Genomic DNA, 27,937 nt, shown 5'->3' on the forward strand with positions numbered 1-27,937 from the left:
CACGTAATAATTAGGCATAGGAAAGAGACAATATAAGAAAAAAGATAGAAAACAGGGAAAACAGGTAAATTGGCGGCGCATAAGTACTCGAGACCTCACATATGCGCCGCTCACATGAGTTTCACATAGCAAATAATCTGAGGTTCCTAATTTTCTCAAGTCAGGGTTAGACACAACACTTACCTTGCTTCGAAGGCCACTTAATTCTTAATCACAGCTTTTCCGCTAGAATTCACCTCCAAACCACTCGTATATATTCAAAAATGACTCAATAATATCAAATATTGCTAAAGGAATCAATTATATTGCATAAATTAAATTTTTCAAATTTTCCTCCAAAAAGTCGAAAATCGACCCCGGGCCCGCTTGGTCAAAATTTGAGGTTCGGACCAAAATCCATTTACCCATTCACCCCCGAGCCCGAGTATATAATTGGTTTTGGAATCCGACCTCAAATTGAGGTCTAAATCCCCAAATTTCCAAAATTTCTAATTTCTACCCAAACCCCTAATTCTACCATGAAAACTCTAGATTTTAGGTTGAAAATTCATGAATTGTAATGGGTAATTGAAAGAAAATCGTTTAGAATCACTTACCAACACTTTGGGGAAGAAACTAACTCTTAAAAATCGCCTCTAGCCCGTTTGTTTTTATGAAAGTTGGAAAAAATGGCTTATTCATGTTCTTGATTCTGTTTTATGCATTGGGCGACAGTGTGCATCGCGTTCGCGAGGCAACCGTCGCGTTTCACAAAGAGTATCGACTTTCAAGCCTTCGCGTTCGCGATACCTTTCTCGCGTTCGCATGGTTACTCCCCCTGGCCTTCGCGTTCGCGATGAAGGAACGACCAACCCTCCCCCAGGTCCCCAAGTGCTTCGCGCTTTCGATGAGCCGGTCGCGTTCGCGAAAGGTAAATCCCCCATCACTTCGCGTTCGCGAAGGGTAAATCCCTCATCACTTCACGTTCGCGACCAGGCCTTCGCGTTCGCGAGAGTACTTTCGCGAACGCGAAGAAGGACATGCCAGAACACCAGAATGTGCAGAAAACCAGATTTTTCCAAGTCCAAAACATCTCGTGGTCTATATGAAACTCACCCGAGCCCTCGGGGTTCCAAACCATACATGCATACAAGTCTAAAAACATGATATGAACTTGCTCGCGTGATCCAATCGCCAAAATAATACCTAGAACTACGAATTTAGCATCAAATCAAATGAAATTCTCAAGAACACTTTAAAATTTTTATTTTCTCAACTGGACATCCGAATTACGTCAAACCAACTCCGTTTCTCACCAAGTTTACAGATAAGTCATAAATATTGTATTGGACCTATACCGGGCTTCGAAACCAAAATATGGACCTGGTATCAACAAGGCCAAACATCAACCAATTCTTAAAAACAATTAAATTTTCTGACTTTTACTTTTCATCAAAAATTCATAACTCGAGCTAGGGACCTCCGAATTCGATTTCGGGTATACGCCCGATCCCATAATTTGATACGGACCTACCAGGATCGTCAAAATACGGATTCGGGCCCGTTTACCAAAAATATTGATCGAAGTCAACTAAAATCAACTTTTAAGGAAAAATTCCTATTTTCATCAATTTTTAACATAAAAGCTTTCCGGAAACACGCCCGAATTGCGCACGTAAATCTAGGAGGGTAAAAATGATATTTTAAGGCTTAAGAGCACAGAATTGAGTTCTAAAACATAAGATGACCTTTTATGTCATCACACATGTGTACTTAAATTGAAATAAGCATAGATCCAAAATACATGTTATATAAATTTAAAATACTAAATCCTAAAATTTAAAATATATATATATATAATATGTATCCAGGGTATAACTTTATACATGTATAATCTAAAAGAATTTACACCTATAAAACATTCGAATCCTGAAAAATACACAAAATTTCTAAAAATATATTGTGAATATCCGTTTCTCACTTTGATTTACTGCAATAATTTTGGTGAATTAAACTGCGTCCACGAAAAAAGATGATAGTAACTAGGAAGAGTGTGGGGAGACTTGGAGAGAGAGAATATTGGCAAGAGATATGGGTGAATATTGGAGAGAAAAAACAGTAATTGTTAGTTGCGATGAGAGAGATAGTATAAATTGATCTCTTAATTTGTGGGCAAATGAATTTTTAAAACTTGTTAGTCATTAACGTCTAAACTGCTAAATGTGTTAGAATCGTAAATGAATTTGCTATTTTTTTATATAATATAATAAATCAAAAGTGATGTCATTTATACAAATAATTATAAATAAATGAGTTATTGTATAAAATCTCCACATAAAGGGGGGACGAAGTGCCAATAGCAGCAAAGTTGACACTAATAGCAAAGTTGACAATAATAGGCCAAGTTTCTAAAATTAGCTTATTTTGAGAATGGATTTTTCTTAAAAGTATTTTTGGTGAGAAGTAATTTTTATTTGATTAATTAATTTAAAAATGACTTCTGAGCAACAATTAGTGTTTGACCAACCTTTTAAAAAGTGATTATGCGTATATTTTTCTCAACGATATTTTTTTTAAAAAAGTGTTTATGAGAAGAAGTTATTTTTTATGCATCTCTAAAACTATTTCGGTTTCTACTCAAAATCGTCTATCCTTCAGTTTTTTCCCCCTCAATTCTGGAAACCCAATTCATTTAGTAGATTCAAATGGCTGAAGCATTCTTATAAATATCAAGAAATCAAATTCAACTAAGAAGATCATCCAAATTGTTCGATACAAAAGAAGAAAAAAACTCGATATAAGAAATGTTGGAAGTTACCTGTAAAATGCTGGTCTAATTTATCCTAATTTGAAATATTCTTCTTGATTCCTTTCATTCTTCTGCTTCCCCACCCTTGTCGTCTTCCTCTTGTAAGAGCACGTGAAAATAGAAAGAAAAAAATTAAGTAAAAAAAGATAAAGTGAACGAAAATTGCTGGAATACTGGAGGGATTGCATTTTAAATCGCCAATTAGACGATTATAGAATTTAATTTTTTTCGTTGCACAGAATGTATGTATTTAATTATATTTCTTTTCTTTTTCTTTCTTCCAGCTTAATGAATTGCACAAATAGCCACTTCGCTTAAAAGACATACATCAGCCACCTTATGTCTGTTGTTTACACGGCATGCGAAAGCTAGCTTAGGCCTAGTCCAATAAGAACCGGGTTGGTGTTTCACCTGTGGTTCAGAATTAAATTAATTTTTTAACGAAAAAGAAAATGAAAATAAAGTTTTGATAATGCTTTTAATTGGAGTAATTTTTAATTTCCTTTTCTTTTTTTGGGTGGAGATCGGAGTTTTTTTTTTCTCTTCAATTTCTTTTATTATATCAGGGAGGGGGAGAAGAGGGGGAAGGGGTAGAGGTGGAGTCAAGATTTTGAAGTTTATTGAATTCTAAATTAATAAATTATATATATTCTATGAATTTCTTAAGACAAATACCTAATATGGACAAAAATTATAGAATTCAGCTGAACTCAATTGTACTTGTAGGTCGTATTCTAGCATCGTCCTAGAAGGGGAATAGGAAAAGGGAAATGGGATGTTAATGATATTTGAACTCTCCAGCTCAATTAAGGAGGAAGCTCACCAAGTGAACTAGCCCTCAACCCGAGGTTGTAATCTTTTTAGGCTTTTCTGTTTTTGGTAATTATAATCTTTCTAAACGCTTGTCTCAAACCAAAGAATGTCGAAAAGGCATCTCTTTTGATTTATCGTCACTTGACATATTTTGATTCCTCCAATTTGTAATTTGATAGAGCAAAGGGTCGTACAAATTATGATATCATTTAATTTATCATCGTCTGGTCCCTTCTATCAGATCTCTAGTAGCAGATAATATAAAGCAAAGCATCCTAAATGTGAAGGTCCACAACTGTATCACATGATCCGTGACGAATCGTAAGTTTTGATTAAATTATGGTAATTGAAATGCTACATTTTTTTTCTTCTCTTTGTCGTTTGTGCTTCCTAACTAAAAATGTAGTACTATTGTAACTTCTTTTTTTACTTTTTTATCCGGTGTTCAACTTCTGTATTGGGTCCGATTAATTTGGAATGGTTCGGCATACGGGCAATTCAAAAGGAAGCACTCCCTATTAAGATTTTTTTTTATTTTCAGGGTCGAACCTGAGATCTATAATTAAAGATGGAAGAATTCATCTCACCACAATCCGTGATGGTTAGGAGTTATGTCGTACAAGTTAAAAAGTATTCGAGCATAGGCATATATAAGATTTTAAGAGAATGGTGCTTGAAGAACAAACTACATTCAATATTATTATCATAAAGAAAACATCCTTCAATTTATAATTAATGTTAACGCGTTTTCATACATTGAAAACAATCGATAATAAGTAATAACATTATTACGTGAAGAAAACCCACTTCACAAATCAACGAAAATATGAAGAGAAAGAAAAAGGAGAGAGACGACAAAAAGATTGGAAAATGTTTAATCTTATTATAAAAGTGTTGCTGAACAGTGAGGAGTCAGATGAGAGTTTATATATTTTACGGGAGATTGAAACTCAAGGAATGAATAAAAAAGAAAAGAAAGAAATGACAAAAAGGGACGAGGAAACATAAATAAATAAAAGAAAGAATAGAGAAACAGCAATACGGGCAAAAAAGAAAAAGATAGAAAAGGAAAACAAATTAAAACAGATTATCTTCTGTATATATAAAAGAAATTATACTGCTAAACACAAATTAGGGAAAGTGCACCATAATTTTCCACGTAAATCCACCCCGAGAGTTAGTATTATGTAAGTTAATAGTATCTGTTATACTTAAACGAAAATTTCTTCAAAAAGTGTGAAAAAATAAGTCGTTTAACAATTTTAAACATTAGAAACTTACTTTTGAAAAGAAAAAAACGTTATCTGAAGGCAGCCACCAACCTCCTCTTGTCTCGATCTTGACACGTCCTATTTTTCACTAATTAACTCAAATAATCGCAAAAGGATAGTTCCAAGTAGAAGCCAATATTTTCAAGAGATTTTATAAGAAATTAAATAAGTTTTATTTTGTCCATCCACTTGTGCAATACTGTTTGAGCGGTCAAATTACAGTTAAAATTCGAGCCCAGTGAATAAAAATAGATTTTTACAGAGAGCACTACAACTCTCATGTGGGTTATTTATGACAAGAATATGAATTAATTGGATTAGTGAGTTCCAAGAACTCTAGATGCTTGAAGCCCACGCGCACACAAAATAAATAAATAAATAAATAAATAAAAAGTGAGAAATCACTTATGCGGTAAAAGAGGATAAAACTATTTGCAAGTCATATATATATTCTACCAAATTTAAAATTAAGGCTCTTGGATATGATTTGATTTTCCATAGTACTTTAATTTGGCACATATACTTTCAAGTTTCAAGAGAATTTGCATTACATGCAAGTGGTTGGCGTATTGTCATAATTAAGTATCACTACTATAAAACTGTCTAAAACCGTCCAGAAATATCGACCGAAATCGGTCGCAAAATTAAAAAATCCGATAGATTTCCAAACGATACTAATTTGTCAAAATTAGGCTGATCGGTAATAAATAGCGACCGAAGTCGGTTGCAATTTCTGACCAATTTCGGTCGGTCAATTAAGTTTCACAAACAACCCAAAAAGAAAAAATCTGCCGAAAAAATCGACCGAAGTCGGTCGGTATTTTTAATTATGCAATTAAAAAATGCACCATCTGAAAATCGAATCAGGATCTGTACTGTGGCAGGATATTATTCTACCACTAGACCATTGGTACATTTTGGTTTAAGACTTTCTTTTATTTTATTTGTACTCTTTACTTGCATTTTCACGCGAAAATAACCGACCGATTTCAGTCGGTTTTATTAAAAAATATAAAATTATCGACCGAAGTCGGTCGGTTTTTTTAAAACGACTAACTGAAATAATCGACCGATTTCGGTCTATTTTTTAATATTAATTTTAATTTATTTTATATGAAAAACCGGCCGATTTCGGTCGATTTCTTAATAAATAAATTTTCCGGGACGCTAAAATAGTTTCCCACATTTTGCGCCAAAAAAATTGACCGAAGTTGATCGGTTTAATAAAAAATATATATTTTGAAAACCGACCGAAGTCGGTCGATTGGCTGGCCGCGGTCGATTTTGGCCGAATTTCTATTAGTGATATATCAGTCACAAACTTGTTTATTCAGAAGATATAATCTTAACATTTCCAACATTTTGAATTAGAAAAATAAATTAATTAAGAGAGAAATTCACAAGATATATTAAGCTTTATAATATAGGGATAGCCACAGAACAGAAGTTGCATACTTAATCATTTCTTATTCATTTTATAAACAAGTTATAGAACCAGGTTATGTGAAATGAACCTTATTAATTTGCAAAAATGTAGTACTATTTGATATGGACGTCTAATAATTCAGGCTTCTCATATTAAAATGGAGGCGAACTTGTTATTTAAATATTAACAATTTGCTCTCCACTTTGGTGTCCCTTTTAAATCTTTATTTATTGGAATTAAAAATTTAGAATATTGTGTATAAATTTAGGAGACTGCTCTTTCTTCAAACTACCTTCGTTCACTTCTTCTGTAGTTCATGCATAGCTACCTCTCGTGTTAGTCTCTTTCTCTCTCTCATTATTTTCTTTTTATTTCTCGTTGAATTTGATAACATTATTCTTAAATCACTTCCAGGATGTTATTATAGAAGTATATGAATATCTCATCTAAATAGGTTAATGTGTTAGAAATAACATATATATTTTTATTTACTTAATTAAGTCTCAACATGTCCCCTAACCTAATATTTTTTTCATGGGTCAAGCACGTGAATTCTTTTTGATAATGAGTAGCGGTGAAACTCAAACACATGACCTTAATTTCTTTGCTATGACAATGTTGAAGTGTAAGATCATCTCATCTAGAAGTTTAAGTTAATAAGAAATATATTTTCATTTAACTTAATTATGTCTTCAATAGAAATAATGAGAACCATGGCTTGCTAGAATATACATACAGTAGTCAATAGACAAAAGCTTCAACTACTTAAAATATGCTAGTATCATTTATTAGTTAATTTATTGTGAAGATACGAAAACGTCAAGCTGCAAGTTTTTATTTTAAAAATTTTGTAATCAGACAAAAAAAAAAGAAGATAAAAATGATGCTATCTATTTCTCTTAGTTTTAAAACTTAATTTCCTTCCTTGAATTTTGCAGGAATCAGTAGAAAATTATGAAACTAAAAGGGCAAATCGATCTTCGTTGACGTTCTTCCTAGTTGATCAAATAAAGAACAGAATAGAAAGTCTATGTAACTTCTATAAGTACTTAATTGGGAAAAAAAATCTTGTGATTTAACAAGTGAAGAAATAAATCAATAAAAAAGCAAAAAAAAATGTGGAAACTTAAACTCTCAGAGGGAAATGAACCGTGGGTTACAAGTTCGAACAATCATGTTGGTAGGCAATACTGGGAATTCGATAAAGATGGTGGAACGCTTGAAGAACGATGTCATGTTGAAAATATACGTCAACATTTTTATGAGAATCGGTTTCATGTCAAACATAGTTCTGATCTCCTATTGAGACTTCAGGTAATTACCAATTTAATTAGTTATTAAATAACCTCTAAATTTCGTCTAAAATCCATGCATTTTCATAAGATATATTACTAATATATTTTCTTTTTTTATTACTTATTTTAAGTTTGAAAAAGAGAAGCAAATTGATATGAAGAAGTTGGGAAAAGTGAAAATAGAGAGTGAAGAAGAAACAAGTGAAGAGGCAGTGAAGACAACATTGAGAAGGGCATTAAGATTCTATTCAACACTTCAGGCTGAGGATGGACATTGGCCTGCTGATTATGGTGGTCCTTTGTTCCTTTTGCCTGGCTTGGTATGACCTGAATATATAAATATTATTTTATATGATGACAGCCTGGTAGGGCGGATGATCTGAATCTATAACTTTCGACACGTGTGTGTGTATATATATATATATATATGTAAAACTAACTAAAATCTTAACAAATATTAGATCTAAACTCATAATTTTAATAGTACAATGAGTTTCAATACTGAGAATCTTAAAATTTGAACCAATTATATTTAAATTCTAAATCGGATAATGATGTTTATCGGAGTATAGAGTTTAATACGAAAAGAAAGATTTCAGCACATACCATAAAAGCATGTCATGAATGAGAAAATGAGACGTTAAAGTTTAAATATAAAAAATTATCATTCTTTTCGTACTAAAGAGCAAAGAATGTCAAGAAATAGGTGGAGTATATAATAACTAATTTAGGAACTTGATGAATTTTGAAGATAAATGTCATATTATCTACACAAGAAACACAATATTAGTTTTAAATTCATAATAAGAAGGAAAAAAAATATTATTGACTAAGAATAATGGGGTGTGTATAACAACTGGACTGGTCAATTGTTAATTAATATTCTAAAATTGCAGGTTATAAGTTTATACATAATGGGAGTGGTGAATGCAGTGTTATCAGAAGAGCATCAAAAGGAAATACTTCGTTACTTATATAATCATCAGGTGCTTTAATAATATTGTTAGAAACTTTTTCCTTTCCAACTATAATATTAGAATCCTAACTCCGACTCTTGAAACGCAGAACGTAGATGGAGGGTGGGGGTTGCATATAGAAGGACATAGCACCATGTTTTGCACTGCTCTCAACTATGTGACTTTAAGACTACTTGGAGAAGACATAAATGATGAAGCTATGGAGAAAGCAAGAAAATGGATTCTTGAGCATGGTGGTCTCACCTTTATTCCTTCTTGGGGAAAGCTCTGGCTCTCTGTAAGTTAAAGAGTGCTTATTTTCAGTTTATGCATTTTTTTTGTCTTTTTCCAAAGTAAATTAATTCTTCTTTTTAATTTACTAAATATGAAATTTCGGCATGTGCACGAATATTTCTAGCTTCAGTAGGAATGCTTGTCCAAGGTCGACATTAACATAATTGTATACGGTCGAAATAGATTTCGGCTTTCGTACGTCTAATCGAGTTCGAAAGATAATCGATCGAAGTGAGACCTCGAGATGGGTTCCGAAGATGGTACAAACAAGCTTCGAATCCGTGGGGCTGATCAATGTCGAGTTCGATATCATTGTCAAGCTCGGATCCAAATCAAACTATGATGCAAAGTAAAGCTATCAAGCTTATGATCCAGAGACCGACCAATATTGACCCCGAATCAATTCGAGAGCTCGAGTCAGAATCGAGTTCGAGCCAAGATCGAGAGCTCGAGTCAGAATCGAGCTCAAACCAAGATCGAGAGCTTGAGTCAAGATCGAACTCGCAGACAAAAGCTGTTGCAATCCCACTATAGAGAATCTTGGCAGAAATTGTAGAAAAGTTAATCTATCATAGGTTCCCCACTATGTATTTTTAATTATATCCAAAGTATGATCCCTCCACTATAAAAGGGATAGCTATTATTTCTGTAAGGGGATCTATCATTTTAAGGCATTCATACACTCCTATATTATTGATATTCACAGAGAAAAACATACTGATATTCATAGAGAGATTATCCTTTTTTGGGTTTTGTATATTGATTCGTCTTGCTTGTTCATAAACTGTTTTTCATTCAGTTTGGTTTGTATTTCATTCTTTATACAGTAAATACTCAATATATTTCTACTAGCTTTTCTGATTGTGCCAAGTTATACCACGTACCCTTAAAACTACGTATAAATTCAACTCAATTCGTTTTTCGGTTAAGCAGTTTGGCACCCACCGAGGGGCTAAGGATAACAGTGGTTATTTGATACGAATCTGAAGAAACACACTGTTGTGTTTTTGCGCTCGGTTCCAAAAATATCTTGGATTTTGGATTAGCAACGACTAACTACCAATCAAATAACTTCACCAATCGACAACGGAGCCGGTTTTCAAGATGAGAACAATAACTTGACACCCAATACCGAAAGGCCGCTTGTAAACGCCGTTGGAGCTCGAATCGGAGCACCAATAGATATCAATTCGCATGTAGCCATCGAGACAAACCTCCATGCTAAACCCGAGAATAACATCCATGGTAGCACTCGGTCTGTAGCTCGAGATACCCATAACGTCAAGGAAAGCGGCGTTAGCTTGCGTATGATTTTCGAAATGTTGCAAGCCCAACGGGCAGCAATAGCTCAGTTGTAGAGCCAAACCCAGCTACAAAGCAGGTCGGAGCCTAGTCCACCTCGAGAAATCACCCACAGAATGGAGCCAGCCATAGTGAAGTCAAATGAGCAAGAATCGGGGACTACTCCCGAAATTGCTAAATTGCTCGAGGAACTCACAATGAGAGTCGAAGCCAATGATAAAAAAGTAGAAACTTATAACTCTAGGGTCGATCAGATCCCGGTAGCTCCACCAATGATAAAAGGGTTGGATTCGAAAAAATTCGTGCAAAAACCTTTTCCCTCGAGCGCAGCCCCGAAACCAATCCCCAAAAGATTTCGTATGCCCGAAATTCCCAAATATAACGGAACGACCGATCCCAACGAGCTCGTCACTTCTTACACTTGTGCCATCAAGGGAAATGATTTAGAAGATGATGAAATCGAATCTGTGTTGTTAAAAACATTTGGAGAGACCCTCTCGAAGGGGGCAATGATTTGGTATCACAACCTACTACCAAATTCCATAGACTCGTTCGCCATGTTAGCAGATTCTTTTTGTGAAAGCACATGCCAGCGCCATAAAAGTCGCAACAAGGAAATCGGACCTCTTCAAGGTAAGACAAAAGGATAACGAGATGCTGAGGGAGTTCGTATCTCATTTTCAAATGGAACGAATGGACTTGCCACCAGTCACATATGATTGGGCTGTTCTGGCTTTCACTCAAGGTTTGAACGAACGAAGTTCGACGGCTTCACAGCGGTTAAAGCATAACCTGATCGAATACCCAGCCATCACGTGGGCCGACGTACACAATCGGTATCAATCAAAAATTAGGGTCGAAGATGATTAATTGGGGTCTGAACCCGTTGTTCGAAGGGATACTAATCGAGAACGAGGTCCGATCGGGGATCGATACCAACCGTACAACGGAAGCCATAGAGTCAGTGAATCGAGACATAACCTTGAGCAAAATAACAAAAAATATGATCGAGGTCAAGGGTCCCGGGGGATGATGAACAAAAGTAGGTTCAATAGGTCTGCCGGATCTAAGGAAGCACCTCGGTTATCGGAATATAACTTCAGCATTGATGCATCCGCCATCGTTTCTGCTATCGGACGCATCAAAGCCACTAAATGGCCTCGACCCATGCAGACCGATCCTGCCCAGAGGAATCCCAATCAAATGTGCGAATATCATGGCACCCATGACCACAGAACGGAAGATTGCAGGCAACTAAGAGAAGAAGTGGCCCGGTTATTCAACAAAGGGCACCTTCGAGAATTTGTAAGCGATAGAGCGAAGAACCATTTTAAAAACAAGGATTTCGGCAAGCAAAACGAACAAGAATAATCGCAGCACGTCATTCACATGATCATCGGCGGTGCCGAAAACCCTCAGGGACTAGTGCTTAAACGCACTAAGACATTGATTGTGAGAGAAAAGCGATCTCGAACTCAAGATTACACACCCATATGAACTTTGTCCTTCAATGATGAAGATGCAGAAGGAGTCATACAACCTCATAACGATGCACTGGTAATATCCGTACTCATGAATAAAACAAAAGTTAAGCATGTGTTAATTGATCCAGGTAGCTCGGCCAACATCATCAGATTGAAGGTCGTAGAACAGCTCGTTCTGCAGGACCAGATCGTACCCGCAACCCTGGTTCTAAAAGGATTCAATATGGAATGTGAGACCACCAAAGGCGAGATAATTCTACCAATAAACGTGGCCGGAACCATCCAGGAAACGAAGTTCCACGTGATCGAAGCTGACATGAGATACAACAACCTTTTCAAAAGGCCATGGATCCACAACATGAGAGTTGTACCTTCGATCCTACACTAGGTCCTCAAATTCCCAACACCGAGAGGAGTCAAAACAGTGTACAGAGAACAACCAGCCGCAAGAGAAATGTTCGCCGTCGAGGAAGCAAAACCAATATCCTCATCTTCGCCAGTAAAGGGATCAGACTCAGAAGGGGAACGAGATACCAAATAGCAGTCACAGACATTAGCTTTGACCCAATCTGATAACTAGGGGGTCAAAGAAGATGATGATCAGAGGATCCCTCGATCCTTCGTAATTCCCGATGACTCCGATGCCACCACATCAACGATTGAGGAACTGGAGCAAGTCACACTAATCGAGCACTGGCCCGAACGGAAGGTATACCTGGGAACGGGGTTGAGCCCCGAACTCAGGAAAAAACTTATTCAATTTCTTATCGATAACATTGATTGCTTTGCCTGGTCCCATTTAGATATAATAGGGATCTCACTGGACATAACGACACATCAGCTAAGTTTTGACCCTAGGTTCATACCGGTGAAGCAAAAGAGAAGATCCCAGTCTGAGGTAAAGCACACATTCATAAAGGATGAGGTAACCAAACTTCTCAAGATAGGATCCATTCGGGAGGTGAAATATCCCGAATGGTTAGCCAATGTAGTTGTAGTGCCTAAAAAAGGGAACAAACTTAGAATGTGTGTGGATTATAAGGATTTGAACAAAGCATACCCCAAAGACATCTTTCCGCTGCCCAATATCGATCGCATGATCGATGCCATGGCCGATCACGAGATCCTCACTTTTCTCGATACTTATTCCGGGTATAATCAAATCTAGATGAACCCGGAGGACCAGGAAAAGACTTCATTTGTCACCAAATATGTAACATATTGTTATAATGTGATGCCCTTAGGGCTAAAAAATATGCCTAGTAAATAAAATATTCGAAGAACAAATAGGTAAATCAATGGAAGATTATATTTATGACATGCTAGTTAAGTCCCTGCACGCAGAGGACCATTTGAACCATTTACAGGAAACGTTCGAGATTTTGAGGAAATACAACATGAAGCTCAACCCCGAAAAATGTGCTTACGGGGTCGGGTCGGGCAAGTTCCTCGGCTTCATGGTGTCAAATCGGGAAATCGAGATTAACCCCGATAAAATCAAGGCTATCGAAGACATCACCATCATGGACAGCGTGAAAGCTGTACAGAGGCTAACAGGACGGATTGCAACTTTAGGCCGATTCATTTCGAGATCATCAGATCGAAGTCACAAATTTTTCTCTCTACTCAAAAAGAAGAACAATTTCTCTTGGACCCCGGAATGCCAACAGATATTAGAGGAACTAAAACGATATCTATCAAGCCCACCGCTACTTCATACTCCAAAAATAGACGAAAAATTTTGCTTGTATTTAGCAGTATCGGAAATCGCAGTAAGCGATGTCCTAGTTCAAGAAGAGCAAGGTACGTAATTTTTCGTTTATTATATAAGTCGGACCTTAGGAGAAGCAAAAACTAAATATCCGCACCTAGAAAGATTGGCACTCGCACTAATAAGCACCTCTAGAAAGTTAAGACCGTACTTTCAATGTCACCCCATATGCGTATTAACCACTTACCCGCTTTCTAATATTTTGCACAATCCCGAACTATCATGCCGATTGGCCAAATGGGTCGTCGAACTCAGTGGGTACGATATCGAATATTAATCCTGTACGACCATCAAGTCTCAAATTTTAGCAGACTTCGTGGCCTATTTCATGCCAACCCTCGTACCCGAAGTCGAAAAAGAACTCCTGTTGAAATCGGGTACGTCATTGGCGGTATGGACCCTTTTTATGGACTGGGCTTCGAACATGAAGGGGTCCGGGCTAGGCATAGTTTTAAAGCCACCCACGGGTAACACTATTAGGCAATCTATCAAAACTGCTAGGTTGACTAACAACGAGGCCGAGTATAAGGCCATGATTACAGGTCTCGAGCTAGCTAAAAGCTTGGGAGCAGAAGTCATTGAAGCCAGGTGTGACTCTTTGTTGGTGGTAAATCAAGTAAACAAAACCTTTGAAGTTCGAGAAGATAGAATGCAAAGGTATTTGGACAAACTACATGTCACTTTGCACTATTTTAAACAATAGACTTTACAGCATGTTCCACGAGAGCAAAACAGCGAGGCTGATGCACTTGCGAACTTGGGATCATCGGTCGAGGAAGGTGAGTTGAGCTCGGGGACTGTCGTTCAACTCTCGAGATCCGTGATCGAAGAAGGTCATGCCGAGATAAATTCTATGAGATTAACCTGGGATTGGAAAAATAATTATATTGGATATTTAAAGAATGGAAAGCTCCCATCGGACCCTAAAGATTCAAGGGTTCTACGAACCAAAGCTGCTCAATTCACGTTGGCTTCGGATGGAACACTATACCGAAGGACATTCGATGGACCATTGACAGTATGCTTAGGTCCGGGAGATACCGATTATATCCTATGTGAGGTGCACGAGGGTACTTGTGGGAATCACTCCGGTGCCGATTCATTAGTCCGAAAAATAATCAGGACAGGGTATTATTGGATCGATATGGGCAAAGATGCAAAGGAATTTGTTCGAAAATGTGACAAATGTCAAAGATTTGCACCAATGATCCATCAACCCGGAGAGCAACTTCACTCAGTTCTATCCCCATGGCCATTCATGAAATGAGGATTGGATATCGTCGGCCCTCTACCATTGATCACAGGTAAAGCTAAATTCATTTTATTTATGACTGACTATTTCTCTAAATGGGTTGAAGCACAGGCGTTCGAGAAAGTAAAAGAGAGAGAGAAGTTATAGACTTTATCTGTGATCATATCGTATGTCAATTCGGGATACCCGCCGAAATAGTATGTGACAATGGGAAACAATTTGTTGGCAGCAAAGTGACAAAATTCTTCGAAGATCACAAAATAAGAAGGATATTATCAACACCGTATCAGCCCAGTGGGAATAGGCAGGCCGAATCAACGAACAAAACTATCATTCAAAACCTAAAGAAGAGGTTGAACGACGCTAAAGGAAAGTGGAGAGAAATCCTACCCGAAGTCCTTTGGGCATATCGAACAACGTCAAAATCTAGTACGGGGGCAATCCTGTTCTCCTTAGTATATAGGTCTGAAGCCTTAATACCAGTCGAAGTCGGCGAACCCAGTGCCAGATTTCGATACACAATAGAAGAATCAAATAACGAGGCTATGAACACTAGCCTCGAATTATCGGATGAAAAACGAGAAGCTGCTCTCGTCCAATTGGCCGTCCAAAAGCCACGAATCGAAAGATACTATAATCGAAGAACCAAGCTCCGCCATTTTAAGTCCGGGGACTTAGTGCGAAGGAAAGTCACCCTCAATACCCGAAATCCGAACGAAGGAAAACTAGGACCGAACTGGGAAGGACCATATCAGGTTCTCGAGAACGTCGGAAAGGGATCATACAAGCTCGGCATTATAAACGGCAAACAACTATCAAGCAATTGGAATGTGTCACATCTAAAACGATACTACTACTAAGGTACGACCCCCGCATATTCATTTATATTTCAAAACTGACCCTGCAGAAGTCCGATCAGGAGCTAAGATGGATCCTTCAATACGAAGCCTTAGATCTGAAAGCACGCATTGCACTCTTTTTCCCTTAGACCGGTTTTATCCCAAATGAGTTTTTTGGTAAGGTTTTTAATGAGGCAACCAATGATCGTGTTGCACTTACAACAGTATCTGAGGCCTCTTTACAATCGACCTCGAATACTGGGGGGAGGGGGGCATTAGCCCTCAAATATATCAAGTTCTGATGCAAGAAAGTTATTTCACAACAACGGGGTTCCAACAGCAAAAGTTGTATGAGCCAAATGGTCAAAACGAACCATGCTCATGTAGTTGGACCAAACCCAAACGCGAAACATGAACACATGTATAATGACTTGCAAAGAAAGTTCTCCTCTTTACCGACATCTTATATCCAAGAAACATTCCTCTATTTGGAGATTTATTATGCAAAAAGAATTAAGATAAACTCGACCATTAAGCCTACGGGCTACTTTTATTTCGAGTTCGAGCAAGCGCTCACTCGACCATTACGCCTACGGGCTACATTACTTCGAGTTTGAATCATTCACTCGACTACTAAGCCTATGGGCTACTTTTATTTCGAGTTTGAGTAAGCACTCACTCGACCATTACGCCTACGGGCTACATTACTTCGAGTTCGAGTCATTCACTCGACTACTAAGCCTACGGGCTACTTTTATTTCTAGTTCGAGCAAGCACTCACTAGACCATTATGCCTACGGGCTACATTACTTCGAGTTCGAATCATTCACTCGACTACTAAGCGTACGGGATACTTTTATTCCGAGTTCGAGCAAGCACTCACTCGACCATTATGGCTACGGGCTACATTACTTCGAGTTCGAATCATTCACTCGACTACTAAGCCTACGGGCTACTTTTATCTCAAGTTCGAGCAAGCACTCACTTGACCATTACGCCTACGGGCTGCATTACTTTGAGTTTGAATCATTCACTCAACTACTAAGCCTACGAGCTACTTTTATTTCGAGTTCGAGCAAACACTCACTCGACCATTATGCCTACGGGCTACATTACTTCGAGTTCCAATCATTCACTTGACTACTAAGCCTACGGGCTACTTTTATTTCGAGTTCGAGCAAACACTCACTCGACCATTACGTCTACGGGCTACATTACTTCGAGTTCGAATCATTGACTCAACTAATAAGCCTAAGGGCTACATCACTTCAAGTTTGAATAAGCGCCCGCTCGGTTATAGAGGCTACAAAGTCCAAATTTGATTAAGTTATTTAAATCCTTGTGAAAACATTCATAAGGCGTGAATAAAGTCTTCACAATACTGGAAACAAAACAGAAGAAGTCGGCAAAAAAGGGATATTTCTATATACAAAATTGTTTACATGATTGATTACAACGTAAATATTAAGGACTAAGCTTCCTGGTCATCCCCATGAGCGGTCTCTTCTCTATCGGGCTCCCCCCATTCTCGGATCCGCTCTTACTCCCATCGTCATCATCATTGTTATCATCATCGTCATCGGAAACCAAGGCTTCAGCATCGTCTTCGAGTTCTTTAGCCCTTTTTATCTCTTCAGCGAGGTCAAAACCACGAGCATGGATCTCCTCGATGGTTTCCCTCTGAGATCGGCACTTAGCAAGATCAGCGACCCAATGTGCTCGAGTATAGGCGGTCTCGACTACCTCTCTTTCTTGGACCTGGGCAGCTTCAGCATCGGCCTGATAGACGGACACGAACGCATCCGCATCGGCCTTTGCCTTTTCGGCATCAGATTCGGCCTTGGCAAGTACAGAGGCCAACTGAGCCTCGAGCTCCTCTATTCTTCTCGCTTGAACCATGCCTTTTTCCTTCATTCTTTGAAGTTGGGTTTCGGCTGATGATAACTTGGCTCAAGCAGTTTCTTTCTCTGCAGAAAAGCGGTCCATACCTTCTTTCCATTGCAAAGACTCCGCTTTTATCACATCGACCTCCTCACGAAGCTTCCCGATCATCTCAATTTTTTGCTGCAACTGTGAGACCGAAAAATTAGCCATCGTTCCGGTATCAAGCCCATAGGCTTTTAAAAGTATCATTACCTGCTCAGACAGATCGGTCTGATCTCGGTAAGCCTTGGCCAGCTCAGCTCGGAGGTCTTTTATTTCCTCTTCCCTTTGCCCTAAGAGAAGTTTTAGGGAGTTCCTCTCCTCAGTAACCTGCTGAAGGTCGGCCTCGTATCGACGCAGCTCATTTTGGGACCGAGAACGTGCTTCTCGATGAACTGTCACTGCCTACAAAGAAACAAGAAACGAAGTTAGAAACGAAAAGTAAACATAAAGGCAGTACCAACAAAATAATTTTAAGGCTTACCTGATTCAAAGCCTGCTGCACCCCGTGAAAAAGATTTGATTCATCACTAGTACCGGCAACATCCTCGATACCGGTAAATAGGTCACGAAAAGGATCCTCTCCATCATGAGGCCTGTCTAGATTGAGGGCCCCCAAAGCTTGGGCTTCCCGAATCACCCCTGCGGAAAAAGCAGAGAAGGTGAGCGAGTCTTCGATTGTTGCTGCCCCAAATGAATCACTTGGAGCATTCTTTTCAGTTCGAAGGGATTCAAGAGGGGCCCCTTAAGACATATCCCCCACCCGTTGGCTCCGAAGGGTTGCGTCTTCGATCTCCGACAACTCAGGGACTCCGCCCGAATCTTTCTCCCGTATACCCTCAGCTCGAGGCGGAACCTCATGAAGCATCATCGATCCAGCTACTGATGGGGCATCAGTTGTTCTATTCGTTCTGGCCGCCAGCGCGGACCCATCATTTTCTTCTTCTTCATCTTCATCCCTTAGACACAGAACTGATTCTATGGTCAAAGGAATGGCATTCTTGTTCGGCTTACGAGCCGTCCTCTTCTTCGATTTTGGATCTTCGGGAACAGAGGCTCTTTTCCTTTTATTTTCCTTCACTGGCTTTGGGACAGAGGCCAAAGTTTCTTCCTCGATGGACAAGGGCCTCAAAACCGCATCTTTTCCCAAACCTACATATGGAAAATTTTATTAAAATATTTGGAAGGAATCTCGGTCGAATTATCAAAGAGTACGAGAAAAAGGCTTACCGTGATTTTTGGCCTCCTACCGACCCTTTGACAAATCACGCCATGAGCGTTCGGTGTATGTGAAGGTCGAAACAAGAGCTCGTACCCAGTTCTTAAGATCGGGAACTGCTCCGGACATCCAGGGAACCGCTGCATCACAAAAAGAAGAGTATCGATGAGAAAAGAAATGAAAGAGCAAAATATAAGGAAGTAACAGCAGGATCACACTTACGTTTCATATTCCACTCCTTGGGAAAGGGCATCTTTTCTGTCGGAATCAAGTCCGAAGTCCACACTCGAACGAACCTGCCCATCCAGCCCCGATCCATGTCCTCGTCAATGCTCGAGAACAGGGCCTTGGTAGCCCGACGCTGAAGTTTTATTAACCCTCCTCGAAAAAGTCGAGGATGGCACAATCGGATAAGATGGTTGAGGGTGAACGACATCCCCTCGATTTTGTTCACAAAGTATCGGATCAAGATAATGATCCGCCAAAAAGAAGGATGGACCTGGCCTAGGGTTATTTGGTATTGACGACAGAAATCAATAATAACGGAATCGAGGGGACCTAACGTGAAAGGGTAAGTATACGCATTCAAAAACCCTTTCACGTAAGTGGTGATATCTTCGTCAGAAGTAGGAATTATTATTTCTTTTTTATCCCAATTACAATCTTTCTTTAACTGTTTGAGGTGCTTCTCGGTTATCGAACACATGTACCTCGATACTGGCTAACATCGGCCAGGGACTGATGATCCTTTATCGACCTTAAAATCAGAAGTAAGAACACACGCCCCAGGAACGCACTCCTCAGGCCGTGTTTCTGCTGGTGTCTCATCGGTGACACACTGTGAAGATGAAGTCTTCTCTTTCTGAGGAATGGTTTGTGACATTTTTGCCATTTTCGAATTCAAAGGTGAGGAGTAGAAGAAAGTGACAAAGATTTGGTAAAATTGAAGGGGGCGTTTTGCAAAGAGAAATCACAGATTTGCGGGTAAGCCAGAGAATACGAAAAGGGACTTGAGAAATTTGGAAGATTGAAGAGGTAAAAGTGGTAAATGATAAAAGAAAGGGTTGTTTATAGGTTTAAGCAATGGCGGTTCAGTATCAGCGATGGCGGACCACTGTCTGACATGCATTAAATGCCTTGAAAGACTAAATCGACGGGACAAATATCACGTGCGTCATGATCGATTCCGATGAAGACGTCAACTTATGATCCGATCGAGCCGTTGAAAAAGCATATCATTTCTCACCATATTCTTTCTGAGAAATGAGGGGACTATCTGTATACGGTCGAAATAGATTTTGGCCTTCGTACGTCTGATCGAGTTCGAAAGATAATCGATCGAAGTAAGACCTCGAGATGGGTTCCGAAGATGGTACAAACAAGCTTCGAATCCGTAGGGCTAATCAATGTCGAGTTCGACATCATTGTCAAGCTCGGATCCAAATCAAACTATGATGCAAAGTAAAGCTATCAAGCTTATGATCCAGAGACCGACCAATATTGACCCCGAATCAATTCGAGAGCTCGAGTCAGAATCGAGCTCGAGCCAAGATCGAGAGCTCGAGTTAGAATCGAGCTCAAACCAAGATCGAGAGCTCGAGTCAAGATCGAGCTCGCAGACAAAAGCCGTTGCAATCCCACTAGAGAGAATCTTGGCAGAAATTGTGGAAAAGCTAATCTATCATAGATTCCCCACTATATATTTTTAATTATATCCAAAGTAGGCTCCCTCCACTATAAGAGGGATGGCTATTATTTCTGTAAGGGAATCTATCATTTTAAGGCATTCATACACTCCCATATTATTGATATTCACAGAGAAAAACATACTGATATTCATAAAGAGATTATCCTTTTTTGGATTTTGTATATTGATTCGTCTTGCTTGTTCATAAACTATTTTCCATTCAGTTTGGTTTGTATTTCATTCTTTATACAGTCAATACTCAATATATTTCTACTTGCTTTTCTGATTTGTGTCAAGTTATACCACGTACCCTTAGAACTACGTATAAATTCAACTCTATTCGTTTTTCGGGTAAACAATAATACTTTATGTTTGAAGAATTTACTTTATATATATTGAAACATTTACCCTTGATATTTACTTTTCCCTTGATATTTAGATAAACTTTATATAGATTGTATCAAGGGAAAAGTAAATATCAGGGGAAATGTTTGCCATTGATACTTATTTTATGTATAAAAATTTAAGTTATATATATTGAAGCATTTACCCTTGATATTTACTTTTCCCTTGGTGTTTACTAGGGTGTATATGGACCGGGTTGGTTCGATTTTTATCAAAATCAAACCAAATCAATTATATCGGTTTGGATTGGTTCGATTTTGTAGGATTTTTCGGGTTTTTTGAATTTTTTGTTACATGAATATTATTTCAATCTTACTTTGTTAATTTTTTGATAAGTAAATATATGCTTAATAAAAAATTTAAAAAGTTGACAAATATATGATCTATTAATATACTCTTATGAGAGAATTTTCTTAGTAACATATGATAGTTATTTTTTAGTCGCGTGACAATAAATTTTCGTTGATGTACACTTTCAAGGTTAACTGAATTTAATATTTAAACATAAAAATCAATATGATACCTATATACTAATACTTTCTATTTAAACCGAAATACCATATCAAATTCGAAAAAGATATAAGAATTTAATAGAACTTGACATATGAAAATGGAAGAACAAAGAGATTGACGTATTTCATTAACATTTGATAAGAAAGTAGTCATACAACCCATTATTTAAAATTAATAAAAATAGAGCACTACATATTTAACTAAATATTACAATCCATAAGATAATCGCAAATATTTCTTGACATTTTTATAGAAAATTCTATGAAAAGTCTTAAAAGTATATATAAAAATTATATATTTATATGTCGCTTTGATTCATATCTTTTTACTCAATACCAAACCAAATCAAACCAAACCTTTTCGGTTTGGTGCGATTTTCCTGTTCGGTTTGTATACCACTAATATTTACCCTTGATATAGATACTCTTGTGAGTTCGAGTCAACCTAAAAGCAATGTGGGGAGTTCTTGGAGGGAGGGAGCCGAGAGTCTATTGGAAACAGCCTATCTATCTCAGGGTAGGGGTAAGGTCTGCGTACACACTACCCTCCCTAGATCCCACTAGTGAGATTATACTGGATTGTTGTTGTTGTTGATATATATAGTTTTAATACAAGATCTTCAAACATTTACCCTTGATATAATTTTACTCTTCCCGGTGAACACCTAATGTATCAATAACTTATAGTTACAGGGTAGCATTAATTTTCTTTTGGGATTATTTTGTACTTTTCAGGCGCTAGGCGTATACGAATGGAGTGGCAATAATCCACTACCGCCAGAACTATGGCTTCTTCCCTACTTTCTTCCTATACACCCAGGTCTTTATTAATTAATTCCTTCTCCTAATAATTTAATAATTTTTATTTTCGTTCTCTAGTTTTGTTTATCATTAATTTTAATTGATGATGTTATATATATATAGGTCGAATGTGGTGTCACTGTCGAATGGTGTATTTAGCAATGTCATATTTGTACGGGACAAGATATGTAGGTCCTATTAATTCCACTATTTTATCACTCAGAAGAGAGCTCTATACATGCCCCTATCACCACATTGATTGGGACTTGGCCAGGAACCAATGCGCTAAGGTCTCTTTATTCTTTCCCTTTAATTTCCTCTCCTATTTATCTCTTGGAAGAATTTCCTAACATAAATAGTCCCTCACCCATCAGTGTATGTAACCGAATATATATAATCAATATATAATATATGCACACTAATTAGTAAATAAATTCATTCCTTCTTCTAATTTCGAGGAAATAACACTGTGAACTAGTAAAATAAGTTACCATGAATATTTGCTAATTAATCAAAGTGATATATGTACGTATATATGGTGTTTTCAGGAAGATTTGTACTACCCTCATCCTTTAGTACAAGATATTCTTTGGGAAAGTCTTCACAATTTTGCAGAACCTCTTCTCATGCAATGGCCACTCTCCAAGTTAAGAAAAAAGGCACTCAACACTGTGATGGAACATATTCATTATGAGGATGAAAATACCAACTATATTTGTATTGGACCTGTCAATAAGGTAATATTTATAAGGAAATTATGGTCATGGTAAGTTTTAACTTTTGCAATTTTAAATGAAACTATAAAAAATCGAATAGCATGGTCAACTCCAATGCTAATCTTTATCCAATAGTCCGAATACGTACAACAACAGTGTTGGAATGTCATTATAAATGATTGGCAATTAGTTAGAATTTTTTTATTCCTAATTACTTTTGCATTATTTTTTAAATAATTTATCCAGAAAAAGCTAAAAGGTTCTTTGTCTGCATGACTTAACAAGCAGTACTGGCCCTTAAGCAGTTAGAAATTTCAAGTACTCATATTAATATAAGCCTATAATTTACAATTTTTCGTGGTTTTAAATTAAATACCAACTAATTAGTAACTAAAAATTCTTAAACTGAAAAATCTAAAAATAAAATAAAATACAGGTATTGAACATGCTGTGTTGTTGGGTAGAGGATCCAGAATCCAAGGCAATCAAACTTCATCTCTCCAGAATCAAAGACTATCTATGGCTCGCTGAAGATGGCATGAAGATGAAGGTATTATAACTCTAACTTCATTTTTTAAATTTAATTCCTTCTACTTATCCACTCGCGGATATATATATACAAAAATTTTAACTATTATTTTGAGAGTAGTTATACAATATCATTTTCCTTTACTTTTACTAGGTTCGACGTAGCTAAACTCAATATTTTTTAGATAGACCATATATATATAACACTATTAAACTTGAACTCATAATCTTTAAGAACTTTAGATGTTAAGCAAATTAAAATTAAATTTTGGATCATAGGGATATAATGGGAGTCAACTATGGGATGTTAGTTTTGGCGTACAAGCAATATTATCTACAAACCTTCCTGAAGAATACGGTTTGATGCTTAAGAATGCACATCACTTCATTAAAGCGTCACAGGTTAATTCACACTTGTCTTTTTCTTTCTCTTTTTTCTTATTTTTTATTTTTTTATTATTGGATTTTAATTTTTCTTTGTAAATCCTGGATTTGATTTAATAAGGTTAGAGAAGACAGTAGTGGAGACCTTAAGAAATGGTATCGGCAGAGTTGTAGAGGTGGATGGCCTTTCTCCACTGTCGACAATGGTTGGATTGTATCAGATTGCACTGCTGAAGCCCTTAAGGTCCATTTTTCTTTATTTCCACCTTAAATTATAAATATTATTCATGATTTTTAATCTTGGCTAATTTATTACATGTATGTAGTATGTTAGCATTGTCACATTTTTATTTATTTCGGTTTAACTACAGGCAGCAGTTTTGCTATCTCAGATGCCATCAGACATTGTTGGAGAAGCAATAGCATCTCACAATCTATGCGATGCTGTTGATTTGCTTCTTTCTCTTCAGGTTTAGTTTAATTATAAATTAGTTTATTTCTCCGCACTTTTGTCATTTTAATTTGCTTTTTAAGATGAATAAAAACTAAACTTTACTTCTTATTCTTAATCAACAGTCTAATTAAATCTTGTATAAGGGGATCGTGTATACCTGTATATATACCTTTCATTATGAAAAAAAAAGGTGATAATAATTTTAAATAAATATAAAATTTAATAAAGATCGGGACAAATAGCTTGAATATAGTTATATAGTTTAATTCAAGCCACGGAAATATCTCTTTTTCCATTTTTTATACAGAATAGCAATGGCGGATTTGCTTCGTATGAGCTAACAAGATCTTATGCATGGCTTGAGGTAAGATATCATTTAAGGATTAAATCGTGCAAATAATTTCTTTTATTCACCTAATGAATTCATATTTCTTTTGTCATCTTTTTAAAATTAAAAAAAAAACTATATGGCGAATTGACAGATGATTAATCCATCAGAAACATTTGGGGATATCACCATTGATTACCAGTAAGACCTTCCACATATTTATTTATGTTATATGTAAGTGTTGATTTAACAAATCCTCGAGGTTTGCCTTTATTTAAAAAAATTACACTTTAGCTTCTTCCTTTTTGTAATTACAAAAAATTCCCTCATTTATATATTCTTGAAAAAGATTATTCTCCTAAAATTGAACTGATTTTTCCCATACACTCGTATTTTAGAAGTTTCTGTAATCTAATTAAAATCACAAAGGAAACCTTTGTAAAGCGAAAGCTAGCTACCGAAATTTATACATTGTGAATGTGAAATTTTCAATGGAAATAGTAACGGCAATCTTTGATTAAACGGTCTTCCTTTTGTCACTATCTTTCTTCCTGAAAAAATGCAGCCCCTACCAAAATGTATAGGGACTGATTTTCCCCTCTACTTTCGTTTTTAAGAAGAGTAAGAGAGGAATAGGATCGGACGGGTTATGAGTAACGAGTCGGGTAAGGTGTTTTGGCCGTTAAAATAGGGAAAATATAGAGTAGTAAAGCTATATCTGAACGGAAAGTATAACGGGAGACATGATTGAACAATAAACGAAAATAGAGGGGCTAATCAGGCCCTTTTCCGTTAAATCAATCCTTAATGTCAAATTCTTGCAGGTATGTAGAATGTACTTCTGCAGCAATTCAAGCTCTTCAGTCCTTCAAAAAACTTTACCCGCAATATCGAGAGAAAGATATAGAAGCTTGTATTAGGAAAGCTCTCTATTTCATCGAAAGTATTCAACTTCCTGATGGTTCATGGTAGGTAATTTACGTTTATTTTATTTTCCAAAAAGAAATTTTCTCTTAGGAATATTTGGACATTTTATTTCTTAGAACTTATTTCGCAAAGTTTTTTCGAAACCTAATGCTTATTTTAAAACAAATTTAAAGAGAAATAAATCTTCTACGTGATTACTAGTTGCTATAACTAGCGCAAGAGAAATACTCCCTCCGTTCCCTTTTAAGTGCCGCTATGTTCTAAAATATTTGTCGTTTTTAGAAATCAATATAAAGATCTTACAATTTTATCCTCATTAGTAAAGAGGTAAAAAATGATTAATAGTACTCACTTTCCGATTAGTAGGAGTAATAAAGTGAAAAGTAATGTAAATATTAATTTCGTGCGAATTAAGGTATGGCTCGTGGGGAGTGTGCTACACATATGGAACATGGTTTGGGATAAGTGGGCTAATTGCTGGTGGCAAGACTTACGAAAGTTGCAAAAGCATCAGAAAGGCTTGTCATTTTCTATTATCAAAACAACTTCAACCTTCTGGTGGTTGGGGCGAAAGCTATCTCTCATCTCAGCACAAGGTAATTAAGCATTATGTCTTGAATTACAGCCTCTTTGCAATTAATCACAGATATCTATATTGTTTGGACTCTTCAAAAATATTATCGTGCATGTGTCGGATTCTGTAAAAATATATTACTTTTGAAAGATGCGGTACATATATGGCTATATTTTTAAAGAGTACCCGAACAACATAACCTGTATACACATATACCATATCATAACCCTAATAAGGCATTGACGTCATGAAAAGGATTTTTTTATAATAATTATTTTCTAATTGCGAATTAAACCCTCGATAACATTAATTTAATGTTTCAGATGCTTTTACTAATTTTTTAGATCTTACTTTTACGGAATGACCAGGTTTATACGAACATTGAAGGGAACAAATCACACATAGTAAACACCGCATGGGCCATGTTGGCTCTTATTGAAGCTGGCCAGGTATTTCAAACAGCACTATAATTCTTTTACTAGAGAATCAAGACAAAGTTAATTTAGCAAAAAATGCCCATAAATCTGAATACTTTCATTAAATGATTTTTATTTTTCTCATAAAATTCAGCTAATACATGAACTTTAAAATTCTTTGAATTGTCTCAAATTTGTAAGACGAAATTGTTAATGTGAAATTGACACATGAGAGTTTATTAGGGGAAAAGAGATGCTACTCCACTCAAACGAGCTGCTAAAGTTCTGATAAATTCTCAAATGGAAAATGGAGATTTTCCACAACAGGTATTTCCCCTTTTTTTTAAACTTGTATATTATATCAGTTTTTAAACTCCTTCACGTATCATTTGTTATGCTTAAATATTGAAGAATGTATTTTAAACTTTTTTCAGGAAATAATAGGAGTATTCAACAAGAACTGTATGATAAGCTACTCAGCCTACAGAAACATATTCCCCATATGGGCACTTGGAGCTTTTCTCAATCAAGTACTACTATCTCCTAAAGAGCATCAGGAATAGCCAACACTTGGAGTTAATTTTCAAACTAAGATTTTCTACAGTTTTTGTACATAGAATAATGGGGGTTTTATGCGCACTTCTGTCTTTTAAGAAACCTTTAGTTTGTGAGAAGCTCTATGTACATTGCGGTCATGTATTTATGTTCATAATAGAGTCAATCGCGCTTCACGATTTATGTATAATATTATAAATATTTTAAATGCCAATAGGCTCTATGTTATGTTTTAAAGTTTATGAAAGATTATTTTATGTCATATATATAGTTTACCATAAATATTAATATTAGTGATTCGCTCGACGGAAGTTTAATTTAAGGCATACTGCCGATAGAGGAGAGTGAAGAGGTGATCTCCAACAAGATCTTTTTCTATGGATATTGAGTTTCCAACGAAGCCATGACGTATTGGTGGTGATGATCGTAAAAAGGAGTGGTGGTGGAAGTAGCCTTTGAAGATGAACAAGAAGATGGTGTAGTATTTTCTTCTTTTTTTAAGTTAATGACATGTTTCACGGCATCATTGATGCGTGACATATGCTTATTTATTGGGAATAAGTGGTTCAAATACTAAAGAGGTGGTTAAAAGCTACCATTGTAAAAAGATTTGATGTATAAGAAATTCTCAGTGAAAATTGGGGGTCTTAAAAGAATTTTGGTACAAATTGGGAGATAATTTGCATTGTCCATCTCATATACAATATCATGATTTGATTCTATCATCCCAAGACATAATATTCGAGAAGATGTAAAATAGGAAAGGAAATAAAGTTATAGTATTTTTATTCATCAATAAAAGTATACTACTTAATAGTTCGAGATATCGATTTGTTAAAAGTAGGACGTGTTTTGACCCTTATACTTCAAATTAATCCATATAAATTACGACCTAAGAAATATATGTATAGGGTAAAATTGACTAATGCAAGGTGGACGCTTGACGAGTTGATATGTGGAACTGAATACATGTATGATATGAGTCAGCAAATAGGTGATACCAGATACAAATATGTG

General features: G+C 36.6%; 1 protein-coding gene across 3 annotated transcripts; it reads left to right on the top strand.

Annotated features, from left to right (window-relative positions):
- Window positions 1-6,514: 6,514 nt before the first annotated feature.
- LOC104110614 (cycloartenol synthase 2-like) lies at window positions 6,515-27,182 on the top strand. 3 transcript variants are annotated; one of them, XM_009620141.3, is made up of 19 exons: window positions 6,515-6,633; window positions 7,237-7,612; window positions 7,725-7,913; window positions 8,490-8,579; window positions 8,659-8,847; window positions 21,973-22,057; window positions 22,162-22,328; window positions 22,587-22,775; window positions 23,191-23,304; window positions 23,562-23,684; window positions 23,788-23,910; window positions 24,038-24,136; window positions 24,428-24,484; window positions 24,603-24,649; window positions 25,273-25,416; window positions 25,791-25,971; window positions 26,318-26,398; window positions 26,609-26,692; window positions 26,800-27,182. In XM_009620141.3, exons 2-19 carry the CDS (start codon window positions 7,415-7,417, stop codon window positions 26,926-26,928), a joined length of 2,289 nt encoding a protein of 762 aa, XP_009618436.1. In that variant the 5' UTR covers window positions 6,515-6,633; window positions 7,237-7,414; the 3' UTR covers window positions 26,929-27,182. The 3 variants fall into 3 exon arrangements, with proteins under 3 accessions (XP_009618436.1, XP_070030890.1, XP_009618437.1); XM_070174789.1 differs by lacking the exon at window positions 22,587-22,775; XM_009620142.4 differs by lacking the exons at window positions 6,515-6,633; window positions 7,237-7,612 and having other exon boundaries at window positions 7,726-7,884.
- The last annotated feature ends 755 nt before the right edge of the window (window positions 27,183-27,937 follow it).

This window comes from Nicotiana tomentosiformis, chromosome 5 (assembly GCF_000390325.3).
Source record: "Nicotiana tomentosiformis chromosome 5, ASM39032v3, whole genome shotgun sequence".
Classification (NCBI taxonomy): Eukaryota; Viridiplantae; Streptophyta; class Magnoliopsida; order Solanales; family Solanaceae; genus Nicotiana; species Nicotiana tomentosiformis.

Coding starts and splice junctions, on each gene's coding strand:
- LOC104110614 (XM_009620141.3), top strand. CDS start 7,415: ATGTGGAAACTTAAACTCTCAGAGGGAAATGAACCGTGGGTTACAAGT. Junction 7,914..8,489: donor TGTTCCTTTTGCCTGGCTTG/GTATGACCTGAA, acceptor CTAAAATTGCAG/GTTATAAGTTTATACATAAT. Junction 24,137..24,427: donor ATTTGCTTCTTTCTCTTCAG/GTTTAGTTTAAT, acceptor TTTTTTATACAG/AATAGCAATGGCGGATTTGC.